The sequence below is a fragment of the Carassius gibelio genome, chromosome B21 (assembly GCF_023724105.1).
Source record: "Carassius gibelio isolate Cgi1373 ecotype wild population from Czech Republic chromosome B21, carGib1.2-hapl.c, whole genome shotgun sequence".
NCBI lineage: Eukaryota > Metazoa > Chordata > Actinopteri > Cypriniformes > Cyprinidae > Carassius > Carassius gibelio.
In genome coordinates, this window is record NC_068416.1 from 25,140,722 (window position 1) to 25,166,506 (window position 25,785).

Here is a 25,785-nt window from a genome sequence, read left to right on the forward strand (position 1 = left end):
TCTTGTTGTGTTTTTGGCTGCCAGAGAGGAAGGAACAGCACTTTTGTTTCAAAACTAAAGTTTATATATACTTACATCTGACCCTCTTGTTTGCGTCCAGTCCGATTTGTAAACCAAATCAATTGGTTTATTGAAAAGAACCGATTCAAATGAACGATTCATTCTCTGATTCATATATCTGATTTCTCTGAGACTGAATATTGAATTTTAATTTAGGTGAACTGTCCTTGTTGAAATTCTTTATAAGGAAAATTATATATTTTGTAGATGCTGCAATGGTTAATAAATTATGTGTTTAGAATAAATCCACTCTCAAATGTCAAAATATTTTTTCTATAATAAAAAAAAGAAATCACTAAATTATTGAATGCTTGTAGCATGTTCCCCCATTAAGTTACACCTACAAAACACTATGTGTTGTTTTTATTGCTTCCACTGTCCTCATTTGCAAGTCGCTTTGGATAAAAGCATCTGCTAAATGACTAAATGGAATGGAATGTAAATGTTTGTGTGTCCAATAACTCCAAACTGTGTTTGTCTGAGTAACACTAATTAACCTCTGAAACTGATTAGTTATTTACTGCTGGCTCAACACCCCACACTCTGGACACCATAAAACTCACTTTAAAGAGCACCACAAAGCTTAGAAGCAGATCTGTGTGCTTTATTGGTGCTTGACAAATAACTGTACATTTGTGTTAACAATGATGGGACCAAAAAAATAAATAATAATTGCAAAATATGAATATTAAATTAAGAAATATTAAAAAGTCAAAAATGGAATAACCGATCTACTCTGTGCCAGATATTTTTGTGCAACTTAAGAAATAAATGGTAATGATAGATAGATAGATAGAGAGAGAGAGAGAGAGAGATAGATAGATAGATAGATAGATAGATAGATAGATAGATAGATAGATAGATAGATAGATAGATAGATAGATAGATAGATAGATAGATAGATAGATAGATAGATAGATAGATAGATAGATAGATAGATCTTGATGAATCTTAAAAAGTCAATTTCTTGGTAAAGTGATAGTCACATTGTTATCACAATATCATAAGCAACCTGAAAACAGAGTATATAAAGTTCAGCTTTATAAACATGATCAGTCGATTTAAAAGACACTAGAACCTCAATCACAGATTGTGTGTGAGAGAAAGACATAAACAACTGTGTTCGATTCGATTACATAAAGTTATACTTCCTTGTACATTATCATACATAACTTCAGAACCAGTGTATGTTTAACGTGTATTTACCATTATACATAAACGTTTCAACTGAATTGTCAAATTCAGTCTACTTTTATGCAAAGATTGGTTGTTAATGAACAGTAAGCTTGCTCTTAAACCATGTTTGGAGTGGATTAATCTGTCTTAACCAGATGCAACGAGACACAATAACAGCCTGTGATGTAGATTTGATGTTTAATATACAACTGATAGGATTTGGACCAATGAGATTCCACTGTGGGTGGGGCTACTGTGCAGAAATAGAAATTGTAGAAATAGAACATCTCATCTGTTGCATTTGAGCCCGCCCACTTTTTCAATGGTGTTAGTTGCAGAATTATTTTTCGCATTCATTTTTTCTATAGGGATTTTTTTTAATGTTTTCTTAAAAGCCGGTTTAAGCAATGAACCAAACCAACAAGCTACAAGGTGAATCATAACATCACAAACTTTGAAGATGTTAAAGATGCTGACAGCCAGCGGTTGAAATGGGTATTGCAGTCCAAATTCAAAATACTGGAGAGAGTCGTTTCTCCCGCCCCCTCCTCTCCGAACTATATTTAATATATTTAACTTTTAATATGCCTGGTCAGAGATTTTAGATGGATGCAAAGGCTTTTTAGGTCGGGTAGATTCTGTTATCTCTGACAAAGTTTGTTTGCTGGCTTCCATGGCCATTACATTCTGACAAAGAAGCACAGTTGGCTGTAGCATTGTTTTTCAGAGAAACACATGTGAATTTAGCATGTTTATTTAAAAAAAAAAAGCATTACAATCAATTAATAACCTCAGCGCTCACAACAGGTCTGTCTTAAGAGTTTTTATCAATTTCCCTATGGAAAAAATGAATGAGTTTTTACTTCACGAACCCAACTGTTGCGTGTTATTGCGTCGCACCTGGTTTGGCGCCTCCTCACAAAGATTAAATCGTGATATCTGCCCTGATACACAAATACGACACCGTCACAGAAAATCAGAAACACGTACTATTTTGCAACTGTCCAGACTCGATATTGTAAAAACACGTAGAAATAAAACGGCTGGCCTTCAAGGCATCGATTGGCGTACGTAAATCAGAATTCCGTAGCGCCAGTGAGTGGGAGGAGCTCTACAAAACGGACCAATCAGATTGCAGAGACGCTTAGCGATTTCACCTGCAGGGGCCCGTGTGCACGTGCACGATGCCGCGAGCGTGCATATGCATGAAGTTGAAGATCTCATAGGGCATGGCGTGGAAACCGGGACGGGGCTTGACGTTGTCATAGTAGTGGTGTGTTATGAAAATTCCGGAGGGGTTCATGGGAAACGCCCAGAAGCCGTAGAGATGCACTTCTTCGCATAACTCCATGGCTGCGGTGACCAGCATCAGGCCGCTGCTGAGGCGTTTGGCGCGGACGCCCTGCACGGCCCAGAAGCGCTGCACGTTCAGCAGGTACTGCGGGTGGAAGAAGAACACGCCACGGGCCGACTCGAAGTCGTCCAGCATGTACTTCACACGGAACGACACGTCGGTGTTCCGCGTGTTATAGAACGCCGGCAAAACCACCGAGGAGTTCACGTAATTCCGCAGAACGTCGTAAAACGGCTTTCTCCATTTCTCCAACTTTTGAAACCTGGTCCAAATAGAGAGAAAAAAATTTGTGTTACAGGAACAAAAACTGTATGCATGCAAAATTATCTCATTAGCATTCATTGCCATTTTTGCATAAAAATGCTAATTCTGTAATAAGCATAATATGAATAAAAAAATGTATTTAAATAATAAATTATTATTAATATATGAATATAACATTTAATATAATTATTATATTAATAATAAATTAATCTTTTTTTATTTTGTTTAAATAAAATGAAGCTTCTAAGAATATTATTTAATAGTTTTTATTATTATTATTATTATTATTATTTATTTTAACACATTTTCACAGCAAACTCAAGATACTTATGTATTAATTCAATCATGAAGTATTAATATTCATCATGGTTGTATTTGCTGTGTTACCTGTTAGTTATGAGCACTGTTTTGCTACGTGATTTCTTTTTTTTTTTAAATAAATAAATACTACAGTACGATTATTATATAAGAATAACAAGGATCATATATATATATATTATATATATATATATATATATATATATATATATATATATATATATATATATATATATAACCTGGACATGTTTTTGTGATATTCACCCATACACTGGTATTTACAACAAGAGCAAATCCTATATTAAGTATTTGTAACATTTGTGTGTGTGTGTGTGTGTGTGTACCTCTCAGTTATAATGCTGGGATTTACTGTAACAAGGTTAGTCTTTGATCCCACATCTTCACTGTATATATCTGAGATGGGAGGAATATTACATCTGAAAGAGAGATTTGACATGTCGTTTAGCAGATGCCTCTTTATATTCCCATGATGTCTAAACAAACCAACACAAACAACAGTATTTTACCGGAAGACAAAGTCGGCTGCGTCGATCTCTCGTCCACACTTGCTGTTTTTGATGATGCCGCCGTTCCCGATGACGGCACATTTCTTAAACTGGGATTTGGAATAGGGCATGTCCTGCAGTCAGAGCACAGAAATCATTCAGGAGCGACCCAAATGGGATTACAGGGATGATTGCTTGGAGATGGTTGCTTGGCAACTGTTGCAGGCATAGGGTTTCTAGGGTGTGATCACTGCAGAGGTTGCTAGGTAACGGCTGTCTTGATACTTAAGGATAAGGATGCTTGATTGGTAATGTTCGTCAGGGTGTGTCTGTGTCCTGTGAGAGTTTCAGCTGTGTGTGTGTGTGTGTGTGTGTGTGTGTGTAGAGAGAGACAGATCTCAGCATATATGCAGATGTCAATTCACCCATTTTGATTTACATTCTATTGCACTGCAGTCAAACCACTCGTGTGGAATTTACTTAGGAGTCTTACTGGATTTGGAATAAATTCTAACTAAATAATTTAATAAGAATATATTGAATATATAATCATATGAGCTCGCTAATGTTATTCTTTGATCAAGGTTATTAAGTAGTTTTTAATTATAGCTTGGTAACACTTTGCTTAAAGCCTTTGTATATTATAAACCTTTTGGCCTGGAGAATATAATACAATAGAATAGAATAGAATAGAATAGAATAGAATAGTTTGGCCTTAACCTAGAGAATAGAATGGAATAGAATAGAGGATATTTTTTATTGGAATTATTCTGAAATCTACTTCTATTATATTGGAATAATTCATTTATACAACAAAAGGATATGTAATATAATACAATTTAACATATAATATAAATAATATAATTTGGCAACAAAACAAAAAAAAATAATATAATATAATATGTATTATACATTTATAATAATCATAATATTATTAAAATTCTTCAGAAATCTGTTATATTGGATTAACGTATTTCTAGTAAAAAAGGAAATATAATACAATTTAATATATAATATAAATCATATAATTTATATTAATATAAATTATATATAATAATAATTTATAATAATAATTTGGTGTCAAATTAATTAAATAATATTTCTACAGGTCTAGAATATTATGAATTCTGTCTAGATAAAATATTGTTGTCATTTTTAATTAGAATTTATACAGAAATCTACATCTACATTGAAAAAATTTATTTCTACACAAGTTAATATATAATACAAATAATATAATTTGTCAACAAGCCTAAATATTATTAATTTCAATATAATATAATTAATTTAATGTAATTTAATATAATATAATTCAATTCAATTCAATTCAATTCAATATAATATAATATAATATAATATAATATAATATAATATAATATAATATAATATAATATAATTCACTTTAATATGGCATCAAACTTAAAGAATCAAATACGAATCTTATGTAAATAAAATGGATGAACTAACATTTCTAGAGGTCTAGAATATTTTTAATTCAGAAAAGAAATTCTATTACATTGGAATAATGTATTGTTACTAAAAAAAGGAAATATTTTAAAGGCGATTATGTTTAATCTTAAAGATTTTCATTTTGATCTCCTAAACTGATCTCATTTTATCCTCTCAAAATGATGTGATCCTATAACAAGGAATCTATTTAGAACATTCCGATTCGAATCGGTTCTAAATGATGATGAGATTCCAATAGTTTGGTCAGCTCATGCAGTCAAAGCCAGCGCTTTAAGTGTGATTTCACACTCACATCAGGGAACATTTTAAAGATCTCCGGGCTGATGTGCAAGATTCCACTCGTATCCACCTCATAACGCAGTTTGGTGCCCGAGGGAGTGTTTCTCTTCGTGGTAAACAGGAAGGAGGGGGCATTGCAGCAACGGGACAGAGACATTCTATTGGACAGCGGAGAGATGACATCATCGCATTGATATCACAAAAGAATCCTATTGGAGATGACATCACTCCTTTGTTTCTTCGAAGAAACCCCATTAAGATTGTGCTGAAGTTGGGAGATAAAGGAGAACAATAATGTACTTACTTGAAGTTATCTGTCTCCTCCTTGTTTTGCTCCCACTTACACACCTGCAGGTTCCTCCATCGCTCAAACAGCTCTGAAGTCTTCACCCTAAAACACACGCACACATATAAAGTCAATTAAATCAGAGAAAGACAGCAGAAAGCAAGTAGCTTTCCTTATTAAACGAGGATGGAGTGGCAAGGAGAGAGTGCTCTTTCTCAGATATTGTATTTCTTTAAATAGATGCTCTTTTCACAGGGTTTGTCCGTCGAGACGAGACATTCATCAGGAAATGTGACTCCCGCTGGAACGCTCGCTCTGTACGGACACGGACGGATATCTGAGAGAGAAACTTACATGGTCAGTACTTTCACATCTGTGATTTCTTGCCGTAGCTCCTTGCAGGAAGTGGAGTTGAACTCTAAAGAGCCTTCGGAGCGTTCCAGATACCTGCCAGAACACAGAGTCAGACACGTGTCCTCTGAACACACTGCAGGAACAACCTGAGATCAGCTGAAGATCCTGAACGCTCTCGTCTCTGCAGTCTGGTCAAACAATCCTGAAGAAACGCCGGCGGATTTCTGTCACAACTTGGAACCAAACCTAACTGAATCAAACTTTACTTCTTGTCTCCACCTATCGTAATTTCGGCAAAATATATTTTCTTTATTTATATTGCATGTATATTCTATATTAGAGTCCCCTCATTGTCAGTGTTTATGATATTTCTGGTACTTCTGCTGTAATGACAAAGCTGCTTAATAAAAACTTTTGTTGCTGTTGTTGTTTTGGCAATTTAAAATACTTAAAATGTATCCAATATAAATGTAACAATTATATTTTTTATAATACTGAATGTAAATAATTACATTTTGTAGCTCCAGAGGTAACTCTCAGTTTCAATAACTGAATGTTTTTCAGGGTCAAATGATTTTTGTAGTAATTTTAGTTAATTCTGATGACAGATTTTATTATATTTTATGTATTTATTTATTTATTGTAATTGCATTTAATTATATTTATATGTATAAAATATTTTGGCGCTTAAATGATATAATCTGTAAAAATATATATACATTTTTCTATTAAAACTGATAAAATTTTTTAGTTTTGTGATGTTTGAGATGGGTTTTTAAATATTTTATATTATAACATATAATATTATATTTTAAGAATTATTTAAATACTAGCAAATTGCTATTGCAACCTAAAAAAACATTTTTTGATCTTAACTAAAAAACAAACAAAAACATAGGCCTAGTTGTTGTTTTTAAAAAAGTATCTATTTGATTTTTAACATTTATGAATTTGTAATATCCATGACTTTTGCAGGTCTAAAAATCACACTTTTAATTCTCGCTCATATATTCAGGTTTTCCAAGATTGTGCATGGGGTTCTTGCATAAAACTTGGTTCCAAATTATAATAGGAATTCCACTTGAGGATTGTTGACAAGCCGCTCTGAAGACTCACTCCTTCTGTTACGCAAGACACAATCAGCTTAAAACTGTCTTTTTTGATGCTCTGAGGAGAAATATAAAAGAAATAACAGTTTCACCACAGAGAAGAGAGGCAGCAGGGTTGGAATGGATGGAATGTGAATCCTCACCTTGGTTGTGAAACAGAAATACAGAAAATAGGCATTAAAAACATGGATTAAATGAATGAACTGTAAACTATGAGCAAGCAGACTGCATCCGGAAGAGTTTTTCTCATTACGTCTCTGTTTGCCATTTTCAGTCTAGCCTCAGGCACGGTATTTGTGAAAAGACTCACTGATTCATGTTTCCAGTTTAATAGGCTTTAAATGGACTTTAAAGGGATAGTTCACCCAAAAATGAAAATTATGTCATTAATGACTCATGTCGTTCCAAACCCGTAAGACCACCGTTTATCTTCAGAACACAGTTTAAGATATTTTAGATTTAGTCTGAGAGCTCTCAGTCCCTCCATTGAAGCTGTGTGTACGGTATACTGTCCATTAGGGCTGGGACAACGCGTCGAGGTCATCGATGACGTCGACGCAAATAATATGTAAACGCAAAATATGCGGATCTATTCGTCGACCTGTTTTTAGTTCTCTAAAAAACGTTTGCAAAACGTTTACCTTATGTGCGCTGAATATACGCGATGGCCGGATCAACATTCTGTCCAACGTTATATAACCAATCCAGGGGTTTTTCTGCATTGATCTTTTTTTTTTTTGGCGGCTGTCAAAGCCTTATTTGATCGGTGAGTGATGTAGAATGACAGGGCGCGTACGAGAGAGAGAGCCCCGGCTGCGCGCGCACTCACAGTCTTCAAACAACACGAGCGCTTCTTGCTCTCTCTCTCCCTTGTGCATATTAATCAAAATCATTAAACACGATAGAAAAAGGGCGAAACACCAAAGTTTCATGCACGCTAGCGCACTCACAGTCTTCAAACTACACGAGCGCTGTCTTGCTGTCTCTCTCTCTCCCTCGTGCATATTAACCAAAATCATTAGACACGATAGAAAAAGGGCGGAACGCCAACGTTTCACGTGGAGCATTCGGAGATTTTTTTTTTTCTCCATGACAGGCTGCTGGCTCCCACTGTTAATTTTTTTGAAAAGCACTCTCTGTATTAGCTTAGAGCCCTCAAGTTTACATTGGTTACTGTATTCTTTCAATTGCTCTAAACAAGTATTTTGGGTGACCTTTTTTATTGAATGCTAGACATCAAGTTGTTGTTATTTTCATCTGAAAGAAGAACTTTTTTTCAGTAAGCTAGGCCCTATGTGTTCAGTAAGCTTGTTTCAGTAAGCTATGTGTTTTCAAGGTTTTATTGAATGCTATCTCTATACAAGTGCAAAGTAATGCATTCTTAGTCAGTCTTTTATTTTGTAATTTTAAGAGCAATAAACATATATTGCAATGTTAAGGAATTTATGTTTTTTTCATTCAGATATGTAAATCAACATGTATAAATTGTTAGTAGTCAATTAATGGGGAGATAATCGAAATCGAATCGGTCTGAAAAAATTAATCGTTAGATTAATCGATGCATCGAAAAAAAAATCGCTAGATTAATCGTTTAAAAAATAATCGTTTATCCCAGCCCTACTGTCCGTGTCCAGAAAGGTAAGAAAAACATCATCAAAGTAGTCCATGTTACATCAGAGGGTCAGAATTTGTTGAAGCATAGAAAATACATTTTTATCCAAAAATAGCAAAAATTACGACTTTATTCAGCATTGTCTTCTCTTCCGTGTCTGTTGTGAGAGAGAGTTAAAAACAAAGCAGTTTGTGATATCCGGTTCGCGAACGAATCATTCGATGTAACTGAATCTTCTTGAACCAGTTCACCAAATCGAACTGAATCATTTTAAACGGTTCGCGTCTCCAATAAGCATTAATCCACAAATGACTTAAGCTGTTGAATTTTTTTAATGTAGCTTACACTCCCTCTGAGTTCAAACAAACCAATATCCCGGAGTAATGCATGCACTCAAACGGTACACTGACTGAACTGCTGTGAAGAGAGAACTGAAGATGAACACCGAGCCGACCCAGATAATGACTTGTTCACGAGTCGAGAACTGGTTGCATCATTTTTCGGATAACCAGTAGTGTAATTAAATCGTAGTTTTTGCTATTTTTGGACCAAAATGTATTTTTGATGCTTCAAAAATTCTAACTGCCCCTCTGATGTCACATGGACTACTTTTTTATGATGTTTTTATTACCTTTCTGAACATGGACAGTGTACCGAACACACAGTTTCAATGGAGAGACTGAGAGCTCTCGGACTAAATCTAAAATATCTTAAACTGTGTTCCAAAGATAAAAGGAGGCCTTACCGGTTTGAAACAACATGAGGGTGAGTTATTAATGACATCATTTTTTTTTTCTCGGTGAACTAACCCTTTAATGGTGGATGGCTTGCTACTGTAAATGAAATCAGAGCCAAAATGGCTCCTAACTGCCTCCACAGAGCAAAAGACCTGCCATCTATCCATCTACTATAATGGATTATTTTATGTAAAAGGATACAAACATTACACATTTTTAAAATGTTCTTCTTTGTTATATAATAACATGATTTAAATTATGATTTTGTACAGTAACAAAATCTTTCTTAACTGTTTACTGTCTTAAGATAATGTCTTAGCTGTTGTATCTTGGCATTAGCCAAGAACAAAAAAGGAAATAACTCACATTCAATACGAAAATGTATTATTATTATTATTATTATTATTATTATTTAAAAATATTTTAATTGATTAAATGTATTAGTATTTTAATATATTACTATTTCAATAATACCATTGGACTGTAAAATAAAAAAAAATTATGATGTAATAATTAAAAAATATGAAATATTTAAAATCATAAAATCCTCATTCTTAACAATATAACATTTGTTAGTTTTCTTGTTATTCATGATTTTTTTTGTTATTTACATGTATTATTATTTAAATTATTTTATAATATAAATATACATTTTATGATTTTTATTATTATTAAGAATGTTTATTTTATTATGTTATTATTTATTATTATTTTACTAGCTAATATTTATTATTATTGATCACCAATATTTTTATTCAAAACATTATTATTATTATTGTATTAGTATTAGTATTATTATTAAATCTTATTATGATGTTATTAATTAATGCTATTTCATACTATTGATACTATTGCAATAATACTGCATGTACCGTAAAATAAAGGGCAAAGTATTTAATTATAATAATAATAACAACAATAATAATATAATAACAAATTATTTATAATAATATTGTTATAATAAATTATTATTATTATTGTTAAAATGTATTTGCATTATTATTTATATTTTATTGTTCTTATTATTTAGTAATATTAATAATAATCAAAATATTTTTATTTGTAGTATTAAAATTATTACAATAATTTATAAAAAAACATAAATAAAAGAGTATTTAATAATAATAATAATAATAATAAATAAGATGCTGTTTCGTGGTTTAGGAGCAAAGCTATTCATGTCACCAAACTTATGAAAGATAAATGTAAGCTAATTAATTAAAATAATGGTTTGTAATGAAGAGCAATGAAAAAAAAAAAAAAAGTAAAGGAGCATGAAAAACTAGGCAGAAGAAAAAAAGTGAAACACATTTAGCGATTCCATACATCTCTGACTGAAGTGACGTCATGACGTGACTGTGCTGTAGCCTGAAGAGGTGCACACTGGGTAATCATGAACGCTCTTTATGTGTGATCAGTCAAACACCCCCGATGACACATCACAATATTCTGTGATCATTTAGATGAAAAGAAAACCGAAAAGACAAAAACTAAAAATCTTTCAGGTCAAAGAGAGGCAGTGCAGTGTGCAAGCGGGAAAACAGTCACATGACACACACACATACTACAGAAACTGTTTGCGTGCACACACACACACACACACACACTCAAGTGTGCTCACCATGACACACACAGGTGAGGTGTGGAGGGGTTTCAGAAATGCATGATGAGACACATGACATCCAGAGAAACACAAGGGAGGCCTCCCAACCTCAGGAAGCGGGGAAGGGGGTGATGGGGTCAAAGGTCGAGGGCGGATGGAAGGTTGCAGACAACATGCACAAACGGAGCGGCGGTGCACCGAGCACTGAGCACTCGAACCCTCTCAGACCAGATGGAAAAGACGAAGAGACATCCTCAAGGGGGGACGTAAGGTTGGCAAGGAGGTGAACTGGAGATGCCATCAGTGTGGCCTACCTTTTCTTTTCTTTTTTTTTCTTCTTAATATCAGCTAGGCAGGGCGTGATAACTACGGAGATCTGAGCTTCAGAATGCTGAAAATTCTGACGGACACATCTGTCAAGATGCATAGCAGTGGATTAGGTTTAGAGTTCAATGACCCTTCAGTTCCTGTCCCAGTACTGACAACCACAAAAGAGCACAAGAGCAGGGCTCCCCAATGTAAAAATCCCATTCGTTTCCTCCATAGAAAAAACTAACGCATTTAAATAGCAATGATATTGATAATATATGATTATTTAATAGCATATTAATATATCATATATGAATGTTTAATTATTTAATAAATAAAAAGTTTAGTAAATATAACGTCTTGTGTGCATATCGTCATTACATATTATATAAACAATATTATTATTTAGCAGGAATAATTTAATAAATAATGCAATAAACTTTGAAATTCAGATGTATAGTCGTTTCTATCTTAAATCAATAGTTTATCAATTGGTTTACATTTTACTATAATCAAATTCAACTCTTGCTTCATGAGATAAACTCATTCTCATTTGTGACACTAACCCTAATCATACTATTTTGGCATACATATATTGTAAAATTTAAATGCAGATTACATCAATAATATTATATTATTATTTGCTTATTATTATTTAATGTTTAATCATTTTTTTACATTGGTATAATTTTTACATATTGAATATTTTCCACCTAAAATCAATTATTAGTAGTTAATTCCCATTTTAGTACAGTGGATTTGTTCAGTAAAGGATAGCAATGTGCATTTAAACAATGCCATTAAGATGTAAATTATATCAATATTTAATCATAATGTAGTAAATATAATGTTTATGTATTTTAATGTTGCAATAAACTTGCAACATTAACTTGCAATAAAAATATACTGTACTTAATTATACTTATATGCTTATAATGTACCGAAATATGATTTATTTGTAATGTGCGATGCTTTATGGACAAAGTAGTCCATTTCCAATTAAGTTCAGCGGCTTTGCTCAGAAAAGCATACTAATCTTATTATTATGCATAAAACATACCATATACAATAAAGCAAACAGCATGGGGAAATGTCACAAAATGTCATCAAAGAGATTAATAACCCCAATATTTTCTTGCGCTTTCTAAATTGAACATGCAGAAATAGCTAATTTAGTGGCAAAATGTAGAAACGAAAATATATCTGCCAGTGGGGTTAGAAAATTAAACTGAACTCAAGGGGAGAACTATATTGTCATATATATTTCAATATTATTAGTTATTGTTTTAAGCATAAACTCACTTAATTTTTACATTTAAATTAAAATTTTAAATTTTTAAACTTTAAAAAAATATATTTTTTATGATTTCACTTACTACATTTCATAAAAAATAGCTAGCATGCAGCATATATTGTACAATATGCAGTAAGCTATTCCATTGTGAACAAAACCACAAATTTATAGCTTTTTTTTGTAACTTGTTTTGGAGAAAACGAATGGGAAAAGTACGTCCTGAAGCGATCATTGCTGTGCTTAATTTGTCCTTTAGTGAAACTCTAATCAGTCCTGGTCCTCTGATTGGCTCTGATAAATGTTCTGCTCGTCTGATTGGCTGATGGGATTGGATGTGTCTCCAGTCCAGACATGCAAGGGCCTGATCATTGTCTATGTGGCATTCTCTCTCACTGTCTCTCTAGAGTGTTGGTGGTGTAATTGAGAGGTTTCTGTGCTGGTTTGTACCTTTTCCTCCCATTTCTGGCCGGCTTCATCCCTCCATCATCGGGGTAACTAATGAGCCCGCTCCAGTTGCCCACCTCCTCTCCTTTGAGGCGGGAAAACTGTTGCCCACTAGTGAGAAAATGAGGCAGGTGGTTTAAGCTTTCATGTATTCATATGTTCAAGGCAGCAGAAAATGTCAAACACACACAGATTTGTAAGAGTTTCTCATTGGTTTGGCTTAATCAAAGAATGTAAAACTTGGTGTATGATGTCAGGAGTGCCACTGATAATCTTCAGTGAAAAAGTGACATGATGAAGAAGCAATCCAGAACAGCAAATACCATCACATGTACAGTGAAGTGGTGCCAAAGTTTTTACATACTTCAAAATATCTCTGTATCATTGCATCAGATAACAAAACCAAGTGGAAACTGCACACCAATGCTGCACAAGCTTTTCTCACAACATTGTTCCTGAGCCATATTTGCTGTAAATTAGTCACGTGTGCTTGCCCTTTCTTTCCTTTAAAATGAAGGACACTTGGTTTCTTATTTTGTTATCTAATGCAAAGACATTCATACATTTGGAAGTGTAACAAACCTTTGAAAAAGCGAGAGTTTATACACATAATGGACACTTTTCTCTGTATAAATGTCCAAATAATTATGATTATGATTTTATTTGTTTTAGAGAGTGATGATTTAAGATGTTCTCTCCTGCTGACCAAGAATGCATTTATTTGATAAAAAATACATTAAAACAGTGACATCTGTGAAATATTATTATGGAATGAGACACTTTCAAAATAAAAAAGGGGGATTGCAATAATCCTGATTATTTACAGGCATTCTGGGAGATAAGACATTGACGTCTTAAAACATATTGTAAAATCATAATAAAAAGTCATATGTTACTAGGATAAAAAAAAAATGTAAAAAAAAATTTGCATTAACAAAACTGACTAATTTTACCAGTTAGTTTCAGAACTATATTGGAAAAAAGCATACAAAATTGTTTCTTGGACTAAACTGTGGTCCTAAACCAGTTCTAGTCGCTGTAGTACACACACAGCCATTTTCTACATGTCTTTAAAAGCATCAGTTTAATGTGGACATCAGCTCTTCGACTTCATGACCAGGACAAGAAACACAAACTCAGCTGCTAATGGGAAGAGGAGACAGAAGGTGCATATGAAGGACAGACGCGGTCACAGCTGAAGAAACAGCTAAATGTCAATCCTTTTTCTGCATGGCACAGTCATTAGCCAATCAATATCTCCAAGACAAAGAGGAAACTTCAAGCCTGGCACAAGACTGCAGAAGCGGATCCTAAATCTAGCACCAGTGTAATCAGAGCTAGGAGGAAAATGTAATAAAATAACCTTGCTGTGTTTGATTCATATGCACAAACGTCTATATGCAGCACTCACCTCTTGTCCTGGCCAGTTCGGTGCGATTTTATTTTTAGATGTAACTCTGTGCCAACCTGACAGCTTTAAGACTTATTGCAATGACATTAGAAGGCCAATTCCAGCATGAAGTGTTTTTAATAATTCTAAACTGTAATTTCACCTGGCAGGAGCGTTTAAGAGGACGTTTTCATCAGTTCTGTGGATGCATTATTAATGCACACATTAGTCAGTGTCTCACAGCGGCAGTCAGTCTGGCGTGTACCTGAGCTGCAATAAAAATGTGTTTGTCACTGCTTTAATCTGAGGCGTGAATATCAGAATATCTTCAGACTGTCACATGCTCACACATATGCAAATTAATATAAGACTGTTTTTGCTAAATATAAACTTTATCGCGTAGATATTGCTCTTCATAGCACATAAGACTTAACTGTGTTCTCAATCAGGTTTAATGCAGTGTTTCCCATAAAATGTTCTCAGAGGATTAAAAACAGACAACTAATCAGTGAGAATAAATTCCATAAAATTGGATAATTAGATATATAAAACTACATTTTTTATAGTTTTACAGTTTATGTGAAGATTGTTTTAAAACCGCTTAAATTAAAAAAAAATTATATATTATATTTGTTAAAAATTATGGCTTTCAATTATACTGTAATGTTGAATGGCTATAATTAATGGGTAAAATTGAGGGGAAATGCATTTAATAGACTCCAGTAACAGTATTAGTAGCAGTTCTTCATTAATGCTATAAAAGATGCCATTAAACAATTTAAAATAAACTACCTTTATGTTGTTTCTACATTAATTTAGAATTTCAGCATGCAATTCTGACAATATAAATATTTGATTAATCATGATAAATGACTGTTTCATGAATTATTTTTAGAATTGATTGTCAGACAGCCCTCTGCTAACCTTTTATAGATCTTGGTGTTGGTAATATTAGTTCATTTTACTGCTGAATATGCATTTCGATTTCATTTCTAGTTTTATAGGCCCCACCTTCTTGGCCCCCTTCAGATTTTCAGTTTGATAACCCAGCCCTCAAATGAAGCTATAGCCCTATGTTGTAAATTAAGTACATTTTTGATCTGTAAAGAATGGTGGCAAGAATCACTGGATGTTGTGGTTCCCTGCTGAAGAAGTTCTAATGGTTTCCAGAAAAAATAGCATTGAAAACATGAAAACAGAACTAACCACTAACCTCTAACCATTAAACCATTGGCCATCCCATTAGGATTAATGGTTTTAATATGCCATCAATAGGCAATTACCAGTAGAAACCCACAGGGACCATCCTAATTTCCATTAAAACCTATACAATTACCATTATAGACATTATAACCATTACAAATTCTATGAGGGTTGCTATTGTTTTTTGTTTTTTCTTCAGTAGGGTTATGATATAGCTTAAATATAGTTTAGAAGTTAAAAGTTAGCGGGATTTGGGAGTGTTTTTATTATTTGCCAAGGTTTGAGATTTTGTTAAAATCCTTAACCAGAAATGTAATTATCTTCTGGCCATTTATCAATAGTAAATAGCATTTGTCTTGGCAAACAAAATATATATATATGGCATAACCCACATAACATGGTCTTGGGAGATAAATGTTTCGTAATGAGACTTTTGCTTGGTTTTGAGTTAAATTGATTGGATTTGAGTTCATTTACATAATGGTTTCTTAGTTTTCATTCGCTGTTTTGAAACATTAAGGTGACATACATGAGATGTAGGGTTTTTTGACAGAAGAAAATCTGAGAAGCAGAAGACTCAAACGTCTCCGTTTGGTTTCCATTCACTCTCATTGCTGGGTTTGAAGCTGCAGTTAAAGCAGTTAAAGCATTCACCCACCCCTACACTTCAGCAGAATAGATACAGGGGACAGAACAGCATTCATGCAATCCGCAGCCGTCAGGCTCTGATGTCATGAATCCTGAGTGTGTGTGAGACGCAAGAGTGGGGTTCAGGTGGGAGTGTGAGAATGCTCTATGCTCTAATGCTCTATGGGCATCTGCTGGGACGCAGGAACCATAATGCACTGGGGGCGCTCCTTACGAGAGACGCCATTTTACATAGACAAACACACACACGCACACTCAAACACCCTTGCATTGATGAGCCATCTCACTCTGCTTACCTCCGTTCCCAAAAAAAACCTAAAATGATTCACCTTCCGGGACTTATTCTCGGTAGGTATGATGTCATTTTGATGCAAGTGGCTCCAAAAAAGGCATGAAATCTGGGTCTTACGAAACACCACCATGATTTAAATGCATAATTAATTTCTAGTGCTTGAATCTAGGCTATGTGCTCATGCAAAAAAACAGAGGCTACATCACAGTCTTCCAGTTTATCATCAAAGCCTAAAGACGCAATTGCTTATGATAAGGTTCTGCACTACATGGCTTTTTGCTGTCACACAGGTTTATACAAGATGTATGAGCTGTTTAAAGGGCTGAAGATAAAAAATAAAAATAAAAATCAAGACGAGAAAAATAAACATAGAGGAAGAAGAAAAACAGACTTAAGCATCTCGCTGCATAGACAGTCATTCAGGAGACTGTGTATGGCATGATTGAATGAAGTTTAAAAGAGATTTTGGAGCAATATGGGTGCAGTAATTACTGATGGCTAATTTCCTTTATTATTCACATACCTTCATAGAACATGGATTGTTTTTTTCATTATGCATCATTTAATAACATAATCACCTTACCTTTTAATGTAGTTCTTGCCATAGAGGATTTGCTGCAATAAGGTGACCACTCCAAAAGCACATATGAAAATAAAACACAGGGATCTGTTTCCCAACAGATCTCTATTAGATGTCGGATCTGAGTAGCCCATCCTTCCAGAAGAGAAACCCACGGTCGCGTTTGTCCTACAGAAGACACGTTGAGTCACACCCGCGCGTGTTTACCGTCTCCACCGATGCGCGCTCAGTCTCCATAGCAGTTGCTTTTCGCCTCAGTATCGCGTTTGAGCAAGCTGTCAGATATAGCGAAGGTATAACTGCCCTTTGAGCCTATATGTAGACGTGTAGTAAATCTCGCATAACCTGCATCACGCGACGCTCCTGCGGAATGTGCGTCTCAGATGCGTCGACGCGCTCCACTCCCTCTCATCAGCACCAATGATGCAGCGAGAGACTGCATACTCTGCTTGTCATCAAACCATAGAAAATGTGATGATTGCAATTACACGATGACGAATTCTAATAAAATGCAATCAAAAAACTTCACCCTTTTCAACATTCATTGTAAAGTAGGCTCACCATTCTTCAACTTCCAAACCCATAATTTTACAATGTTTTTTTTTCCAAATAAAAAGGCACATCTTATACTTTTTCCCAATAATAATACAGTACAGAAAACACTAGAAAGTTTCTACTGTGCATTTTTATTATTAAACTGTAGTATTATTTTCTGTTAAAATGATTTGCATGTTATAATATTGTCTTGTCTTAGTAAACGATGTAAACATATTATGTTTTCAACCGTGTTATGCTCTAAATCAAATCAAATTTAAGAGAATGACATCATATTAATGCTATAACAAGACTTGAAATGCATGGAGAGAAAAAAATGCTTCGCCATTCAGTAATATCAGATGCTTGTGGTATCTAATGAAATTCATTTCTATTTTTATTTATTTATTTATTTATTTTGTCTCAGGGATGATTTGAGTCCAGACGTTTTTGGCAGCTGTGTAATTTATGGTTGCCTTTGGTGGCTGTGAGCCCTTGCAAAGCCCTTTAAATCCAAATCAATTAACCTTGCTGGTTTTTATCCCACAATAAACCCACACACAGAGAGAGAAAGAGAGAAAGAGAGAGAGAGAGAGATACACTGTTATCAAATATTACAGGGCTTTCCATTGATTTCTTTTTGTATACAGGCTAAGGCTAATTAGCCTACTACACCAAATCCTCCTTCTAAACCTAACCTATAAAAAATCCAATGTTCAGTTGTTTAGGATAACCTAGCCCATGTAAAAACACATTTCCTTAAGAAGAAATGTATATAATGTTTTCACTGTGTAAATATAGGGTATATACGTCTTATTATCACAGATCTACATATTATTTCTGTAATTAATTTAAACCTTATGTGACCACAAAATGTATTTTTTAGGTTGAACATAAGTTTTTGCATAACTGGTGTATTTTCATTTGTTGCCGTTGTGAATCAAGTCCGCAGTGTAACAGTAGGGGGACGTATTTAGTTGTTGCACCGAAAGCGCACCGGTGGTTTTTTAATGGTACACTAACGTCTCTTCCGGTCTCTTTCGAATCAGCTCTGAGGAAAGATGGTGAGTTTCGCAGCACCTTGCTTCAAAATCCTCTAACATCTGATTCATGGCTTGTTGTAATCACCGTCCCATTAATAATTTCACAAGCATATATATCCAAGGCTCAATATCATCCATTATATTGGTGATTCCTCGATAGTGAGAGGTCATAAATTACTTTTATTTTTTTCGGTTAGCATGTCGCTTAGCCTTCCATACAGTTATAAAGAGCTCGAGAAATAAATCGGTTAGCTTTTAACTACCTCCAGTGTTCATTTAGATTAATAATAAATACGTAGTTTTGGGTGGTAACGTTAATATGTCTGAAACCGTGTAAATGAAACCGTCAGATCAAGTGTTTCTGCAAAATTCTAGATTTAGCTTCCTTTCTAGACAGTATTTTTGTGCATTATAATCTCAGCCAAGTTAGTTTTCCTTCCTAAACAGGTTTGTTTTGGAAGTCATAGTCATAAGTTACATTTTATCCTAATTATTTCTAAACATACTTCTTGACCATCATAGTATAAACTCATTTATCTACTTTCATCTAACCTAACTAGCTGCCTAGTTAGACAGCATATTGAGGGCCATCAGAGAATCTAGTGAGCTGTCATCATAAACATTACATGATGTTGTCCAAACCAAGCATGCTGCACATGAAAGAATATCTAGGTGGGCAGCTTGATATGTTTTGAGATTGCTGTCATGAAAAGGAACATTTAAGATCTAAGCAGTTATGTGAATGATGAATTTCTTGTGTTTTTCAGACGAAGGGTACGTCATCTTTCGGTAAGCGTCATAATAAGACGCACACTCTGTGCCGCCGCTGTGGATCCAAGGCGTATCACCTGCAGAAGTCCACCTGCGGAAAGTGTGGCTACCCTGCCAAGCGCAAGAGAAAGTGTAAGTGTCTTGATTTGAATGTCAGCCATCAGTTCAATATTTGGTCATGCATTAATTTTAATTCAAAGAGCTTTATTGGCACCGCTACAAGCGGAAACTTAGGTAATACGAAAGAATAAGTTCACCAAGAAATGGAAACTTTTTGAATAACTCTCAGGCAATTCAAGATGTAGAGGAGTTTTTTCATGGGAATACATTTGGAGAAATATAGCATTCCATCACTTGCTCACCAGTGGATCTTCTGGAGTGAATGGGTGCCGTCAGAATGAGAGTCCAAACAGCTGATAAAACCATCACATTAATCTGGACCATTTCAGTCGATCAGTTAATGTCTTGTCAAGAGAAAAGCTGCATGTTTGTAAGAAACAAATCCATCATTAAGAAGTCATCTATCAGTAATATTGCTTTCTCCAGTGAAGATTCATCTCTTCTGAATCGGGAGAGAAATATGCACAGATCAAGCTCTGCTTATAAGCGAAAACCGTTCGAAACATTTTTATTCAAAGCATTATTGTGGATTATGGATTTGACCAGTCGCCATGGTTTAAAAATACAACACCTTTTTTTTTATTTTGGGTGAACACTTCCTTAAACTAGAACTGCAAAAAACTTATGTGTTCTGTCTGGTGTATCAAAGCTTACCAATGATGTCCAAAAATAAATGTCTGAACAAATGACTGTCCAGTGATTAAAGGTTTTAACTGAGGTAAGCCAGAGATGTTTATGGACTGCCGGAGGAATGCATTTTATTTTTGTTTATAAATATAATTGTTTTTGTTTGTAGACAACTGGAGCGTTAAGGCCAAGAGGCGCAGCACCACAGGAACTGGCCGCATGAGACACATGAAGGTTGTTTTCCGCAGGTTCAGGTGAGTAAAAGTGCATGCAGAGATCAGATTTTCATGCTTTTAATTTTTTTTTTTTCATACTTTAATCTTTTGGTTTAATGTTTTCTTGAAGCATTTTTGAACTTTTGTGTGTTTTGAATGGCATCTTTTTTTTCCTCAATTTTATATATATATATCCATATGTATATATTTATATATATGCATGCATATTTGATATTTATACAGTGAAATTTATACAGTTGACTGACAGTGATCGAAACTTTCATGTTGATCCTGATATTTGATGTTTGCTTAACCTGGGTGGCTTTTTAAATTTAGCATTTGTTCAATGGCTTACCAATGATGTCCAAAAATAAATGTCTGAACAAATGACTGTCCAGTGATAATGATTTTGTACTGAGGTAAGCCTGACCCATACATTTAGATGGGTGTCTTTTAGGATCTGTTTTCTGTTCAGTTTTTGTACAAACCAGTTGGGTTCTTACACTGCTGGGACTTGATCAATAGATTTGAGACTCATGCAGTCATGGTAGGGGCTTGTGAATTATCTTTAGGGTCATCTCTGACATCCTGTGGTGTTATGATGACTGAACTGTTTTATGTGTGCGTTTCAGAAATGGATTCCGTGAGGGAACCGTGCCCAAACCCCGTCGGGCAGCAGTGGCTGCGTCTAGCTCCTCATAACCTCTTTCCAATAAAAAGTGGTGTTTGAAATCTGTCTGACTGCATATTTTTTTTGTCTCGCAAACACACTCCGAACCTCTAAAACAATTTGAAAACAAGTGACCTTTTAACATCGATGCAGACTGAATACTTGATTGAAAAGGGTTGTTTTATATAGAGTAACATGGTAAAACTAGTAGGTCTTTATCAGCTTCCCTGATTTTAGAGTTGAGACTTTAACATCAAGATCAATTGTTCTGCTATATTAACTCCTTATGCATACATAAACTATCTTATTTAGATTTTTTTTATAATTTTGTTGACTCTTAATAATTGCTTTAGATGTCCACAGCAATAAAATGAGACCCTGTAGTTTAAAACTTTATTCAATTCCGGCACAATCTAAATACTATATTTACAAATGCAAGAACGTGTATCGTGTCAAAAATGTGAAGTAGTCAAAAACAGCCTCTTCTGAAGACCAACTCCATGCTGAGAATCATGTGCAAACATAATTTCAATGGTGAGAAACTCGACGTGTAAAACAAACTCCGTGTCAATCAAAGTAAAAGAAATTGTGGGGTGATTGTATAAACACAATTTTGTAAACTGAACAAACTTGTTTGGAGTTGCTGCAGAAGTAAGCAGTGATCATGAAGATTTTTTTTTAAATCGTGTGTTTTTGTGATTTGACGACATGTGATGTGTTGCAGTTAAAACAGCAAGTGAACATTAAGTCCACTTAACCCAGACAGAAATCTAGACTCAGCTCAACTGAACCTCTAGAATGAGAATGGCTGAATTAAGTCTTGTTCTGGATCTCTCTCTCTATGGAGTTCGGGCTCAGACCCAGTACTGTTTGGTGGTGATGGGGGGTGCGTGGTGTCTGTGCTTTGGGATGTGGTTCTGAGTGACATAACTTGGGTCGTAGTAATCCCATTCCAGAACAGACGCCCAGGCAGAGCCCGGGAAACCGTCACTGTCCACTGAAAGGATGCGCAGAGATACACCTAAAAGTACAGGAGAATTCAAAGAATGGACAGACTCCAAATATACACTACCAGTAAGAAGTTTCTAATTTATAGTGTATATGTAGTTAAAGCATTTGAAGTCTACTCAATTCAATGAATGAGATCATGGAACTAACCTGCACTGGCTCCGAAGTCACTGTCCAGTCCTGAACCCCCAGCCGAGGGGCTTGGTGACGCCACATAACAGGAGTTCTCCAGCTGGATGATGCTGGCGGACTCGCATTCCACATGGAGCTTATCCAGAGGAGCATTCTCCAGCTCCATGGTGCTGCTCCTACGCATGGAAGTCATCCGCATTGAGAACTGTAACCAGAGCAGTTAAACGGTTAAATTACTCAAGGCTAAGTTTGACGTCATATTTCACTTGGAGCCAAAACTGAACAGAAAGCAATTGTTTTCATCATCAGAAACTAGACTACAACTAATAAACCGGGCTGTTTTACAAAAGCTTTAAAAGATACCAGTTCTGGATAGTAATTGATCACCCACAATCTGGATTATGTAATCAGATTCCAAAGTGTGTGTAATTAGATTACAGCATATTACATTTCAAAATACTTGCAATCAGACTAAAGTTTCTTTTTTTATTGATTACATATTATTCACAAAAGTATTTTTCTTTGGAAGGCTTTTTATCTTTCAAATACATTAAAAGGCTTCATGAACCCCAGTTTAAGAAACTGGAAATAAATGTTTCATGTTGTTAATAAATAACAAATTAAATATATTTTTATTCTCTTGGCATTTGTATATCAGTATGGTGCAATATTATCCTATTTACATCAGTGTGATAAACGAGTTGGATCACAAGCAATATAAAAGTTACCAAAAAGTAGTCTTGATTATATTACCTAAAATGTGCACTGTAATGAATAACGTTACTGACTACAATTATTGTCATGTAATTTGGAATCAGTAATGGACTGGTGAGGAATATACTCAGCACTGACCATTGCCACCAATGTTTCACTCCATACACAATGCATGTAGTAATTTTCCATAAATCTATGTTATTTTGGATCTGGTACTACGGTAATATCATGCTTTTTGGACATCACAGTGCTATGTAAAATTCCATTATATAAAAAGGGGCAAAGTACCAGAATTTAAAATAACCATTTCAAAGAACCATTAAAACTACATTTTCCCACATTATATAATAAAACAAATTTACGGCACTTTTGAATATGGTGCTAAAGAATAAATTTTTTTTTTTTTTTTACAGCACCTTACTAAATGAAAATGGCGGATTTTTAAATTACCATTTTACAGAACCATGGTATAGGTATTTTCCTAATATATATCAATCAAAACAAATATGTGCTATTATTGGATATGGTATTAATACCATGCTTTTTAGACATTACATATAAATACCATATGAAAATGTCAATCATAGTTATGCATTTAAATTCCACAGATCCATGGTATAAAGATAAAATGTTCCCATAATATATCAATCAAAACAAATGACACTTTTACCATGTTTTTTTCTGTATATAATGCTATGTAAACACAATATGAAAATGGCACATTAGTCAAGTTTTAAATAAGCCTGTCATTGGAATTATATACAAGACCATTAGGTCCTGACATCTCCCATTAATATTCAAATTAGTAGATGTTATTAAATATTTAATTGCTTTAGTGTTTTTGACCCTACCCCATTGGGAGTCAGATGCTGTGCTGGTGAGTTCGGGGGCACCGTGTTGACCCGCTCTGTGTCCGAATCACTGGACTGCAGCAGAACCGGGGCGCTCGTCCTCCAGATCGGCACGCGCGCACGCAGTGACTCGGGCCCGGCGTAAGTGGCCCCATCCGGGCGTACAAACCTGGCGCGCTGCCCGGTGGCCCTTCTCTCCGCTGAGGAGGTCAGGGACGAGCTGATGGGAGGCGCCAGCATCGGCTCCGAGACCGAGACGTAGTTGGTCTTTCTGTTTGGAGCGAGCAGAGGCTCATCAGAGAAACGGGTGACTCTCTGGCGGGTGGAAAACGATGAGTGCATGAGAGAGATTTCCGACCCGAAGCGGTCTCTCTTCCTCTGGGTCATCCGGAACAGTTTGTATCCCACGAACAGGCAGTTGAGCAGCAGGAGCAGAAGCACGCAGGGAATGAGCAGCAGGATCAGCAGGGCCAAACTGGACACCGGGAGGCCCTCAGGTAAGTTTGATGAGGGCACAGCCGATCCCAGCTGCGACATTTCATCACAAATAAGGACAAAACAATATGATTTTGATGTTTGCTTAATTGCACCTCTGATTATTTATGTTTTTTATGTAAAATAATATCAATAAAATGACTAAAACTGACAGCCGACAGTTGAACCGCAGGTGCGCCCCATTGACATCAATCAATTCCGCCGGAGTGCGTCAAGAGCTTCGGCTTTTCACCGACAACTTTGCAATCTTACCTCAGAGATGAGAATTTTTTTTAATGTAGGCCTATTAAAATCGTCTATTTGTTCGTAAGCCCTCAAAATAGCACAGTAATTAAGTTAAATATGTATTCAGCACTTTTTATTTTGGAGAGTTTTAGCTGAGGTGAAATCAAGCGCTTGTGTGATCTGACTGGAAACGAAACAAAATCATCAGGAAAGTTCAGAGAACAGGAAATAAGAAATTGGTGACTATATAAAATAAAATGTTATGTTACCAATTTATATTAATATTTATTGACTAAACGTCACTCGCATTCTTGTAAACCGGTTTATTGTGAACACGTTAAAATTCATTTCTAATGTATCAAAATATAAACTTTTGCTCCACAAATTATTCTGAATAAATAAAAAAGAACACTATTACTAAAATTCATACATAATTGCCTTGATGTAGGTTCATTCTTAACTAGTTTTTCTGAGGGGAACGTTAGTTAAAATAGCCTTATCTGCTAATGTCTTTACTGTTAGTAAAATCTATTAAAATAAAATTTAAATGTAATATTAGGTATTATTAGACGAAAACGTACATTGTAACTTTAGAAAAATTTACATTTGTTGAATTGCCAACTAACTTAACTACATTTACGACGAGAATGGAATGAAAGCTAAATTTAACTGTTTAAAAAAAAACTAATAAAATAGTCAGAAGCTATTTAATTAAATTGAAAACTGAAAATATTAAGTGAATCCAAAATATTTAAAGTAATATGATAAATAAATAACACCAAAAGTTGTTATCGCAAAATGTTTTAGTAATTATAGAAGGTACATAATAGTGTAAAAACCATGCAATTCATGACTATGGCCGAGAGAGGCCAGTATAGTCTAGTTTAACAATTGTAGTTTCATGAGTCTTTTAAAAAAATGTTGTTCATGTAATGGCAATCACAAACACTGAACATCTTATTACTTTAAAGCCATCAAAGACATATTTAATATGCTAACCTAACCTTGATTCCCGTAGGCTTGATGCCCTTTAGATGGTCCCTTAAGTACTTATAATTGCGTCCATTCATTTTGTGGGAGGCTTTCTGTGAA

The 25,785-nt window shown here is 34.8% G+C and overlaps 3 protein-coding genes and 2 non-coding genes across 9 annotated transcripts; 3 read left to right on the plus strand and 2 right to left on the minus strand.

Moving 5' to 3' along the window:
• Positions 1–643: 643 nt before the first annotated feature.
• Positions 644–17,701, minus strand: LOC127985368 (alpha-2,8-sialyltransferase 8E-like). 4 transcript variants are annotated; one of them, XM_052587359.1, is made up of 9 exons: positions 17,292–17,701; positions 13,179–13,286; positions 11,443–11,541; positions 6,068–6,160; positions 5,732–5,818; positions 5,441–5,585; positions 3,700–3,812; positions 3,517–3,609; positions 644–2,852 (listed from the first exon to the last, which is right to left on the minus strand). In XM_052587359.1, exons 1-9 carry the CDS (start codon positions 17,420–17,422, stop codon positions 2,390–2,392), a joined length of 1,332 nt encoding a protein of 443 aa, XP_052443319.1. In that variant the 5' UTR covers positions 17,423–17,701; the 3' UTR covers positions 644–2,389. The 4 variants fall into 4 exon arrangements, with proteins under 4 accessions (XP_052443319.1, XP_052443316.1, XP_052443318.1 ...); XM_052587356.1 differs by lacking the exon at positions 11,443–11,541 and having other exon boundaries at positions 17,292–17,699; XM_052587358.1 differs by lacking the exons at positions 11,443–11,541; positions 13,179–13,286 and having other exon boundaries at positions 17,292–17,700.
• Positions 17,702–18,761: 1,060 nt separating this feature from the next.
• Positions 18,762–21,334, plus strand: LOC127985393 (60S ribosomal protein L37). Its single transcript, XM_052587392.1, has 4 exons — positions 18,762–18,886; positions 19,633–19,768; positions 20,553–20,637; positions 21,231–21,334. Exons 1-4 carry the CDS (start codon positions 18,884–18,886, stop codon positions 21,298–21,300), a joined length of 294 nt encoding a protein of 97 aa, XP_052443352.1. The 5' UTR covers positions 18,762–18,883; the 3' UTR covers positions 21,301–21,334.
• LOC127986721 (small nucleolar RNA SNORD72) lies at positions 20,404–20,481 on the plus strand. The gene has a single exon (XR_008160927.1). It is a non-coding gene; the product is annotated as a small nucleolar RNA SNORD72 (small nucleolar RNA).
• Positions 20,947–21,024, plus strand: LOC127986722 (small nucleolar RNA SNORD72). The gene has a single exon (XR_008160928.1). It is a non-coding gene; the product is annotated as a small nucleolar RNA SNORD72 (small nucleolar RNA).
• Positions 21,335–21,647: 313 nt separating the features above from the next.
• On the minus strand, positions 21,648–24,876 carry LOC127986622 (protein huluwa). Of its 2 annotated transcripts, XM_052588933.1 has the most exons (4): positions 24,332–24,876; positions 23,974–24,244; positions 22,427–22,613; positions 21,648–22,289 (listed from the first exon to the last, which is right to left on the minus strand). In XM_052588933.1, the coding sequence occupies exons 1-4, from the start codon at positions 24,508–24,510 to the stop codon at positions 22,123–22,125; spliced, it is 804 nt and encodes a 267-aa protein (XP_052444893.1). In that variant the 5' UTR covers positions 24,511–24,876; the 3' UTR covers positions 21,648–22,122. The 2 variants fall into 2 exon arrangements, with proteins under 2 accessions (XP_052444893.1, XP_052444892.1); XM_052588932.1 differs by having other exon boundaries at positions 23,974–24,875.
• Between the last annotated feature and the right edge of the window lie 909 nt (positions 24,877–25,785).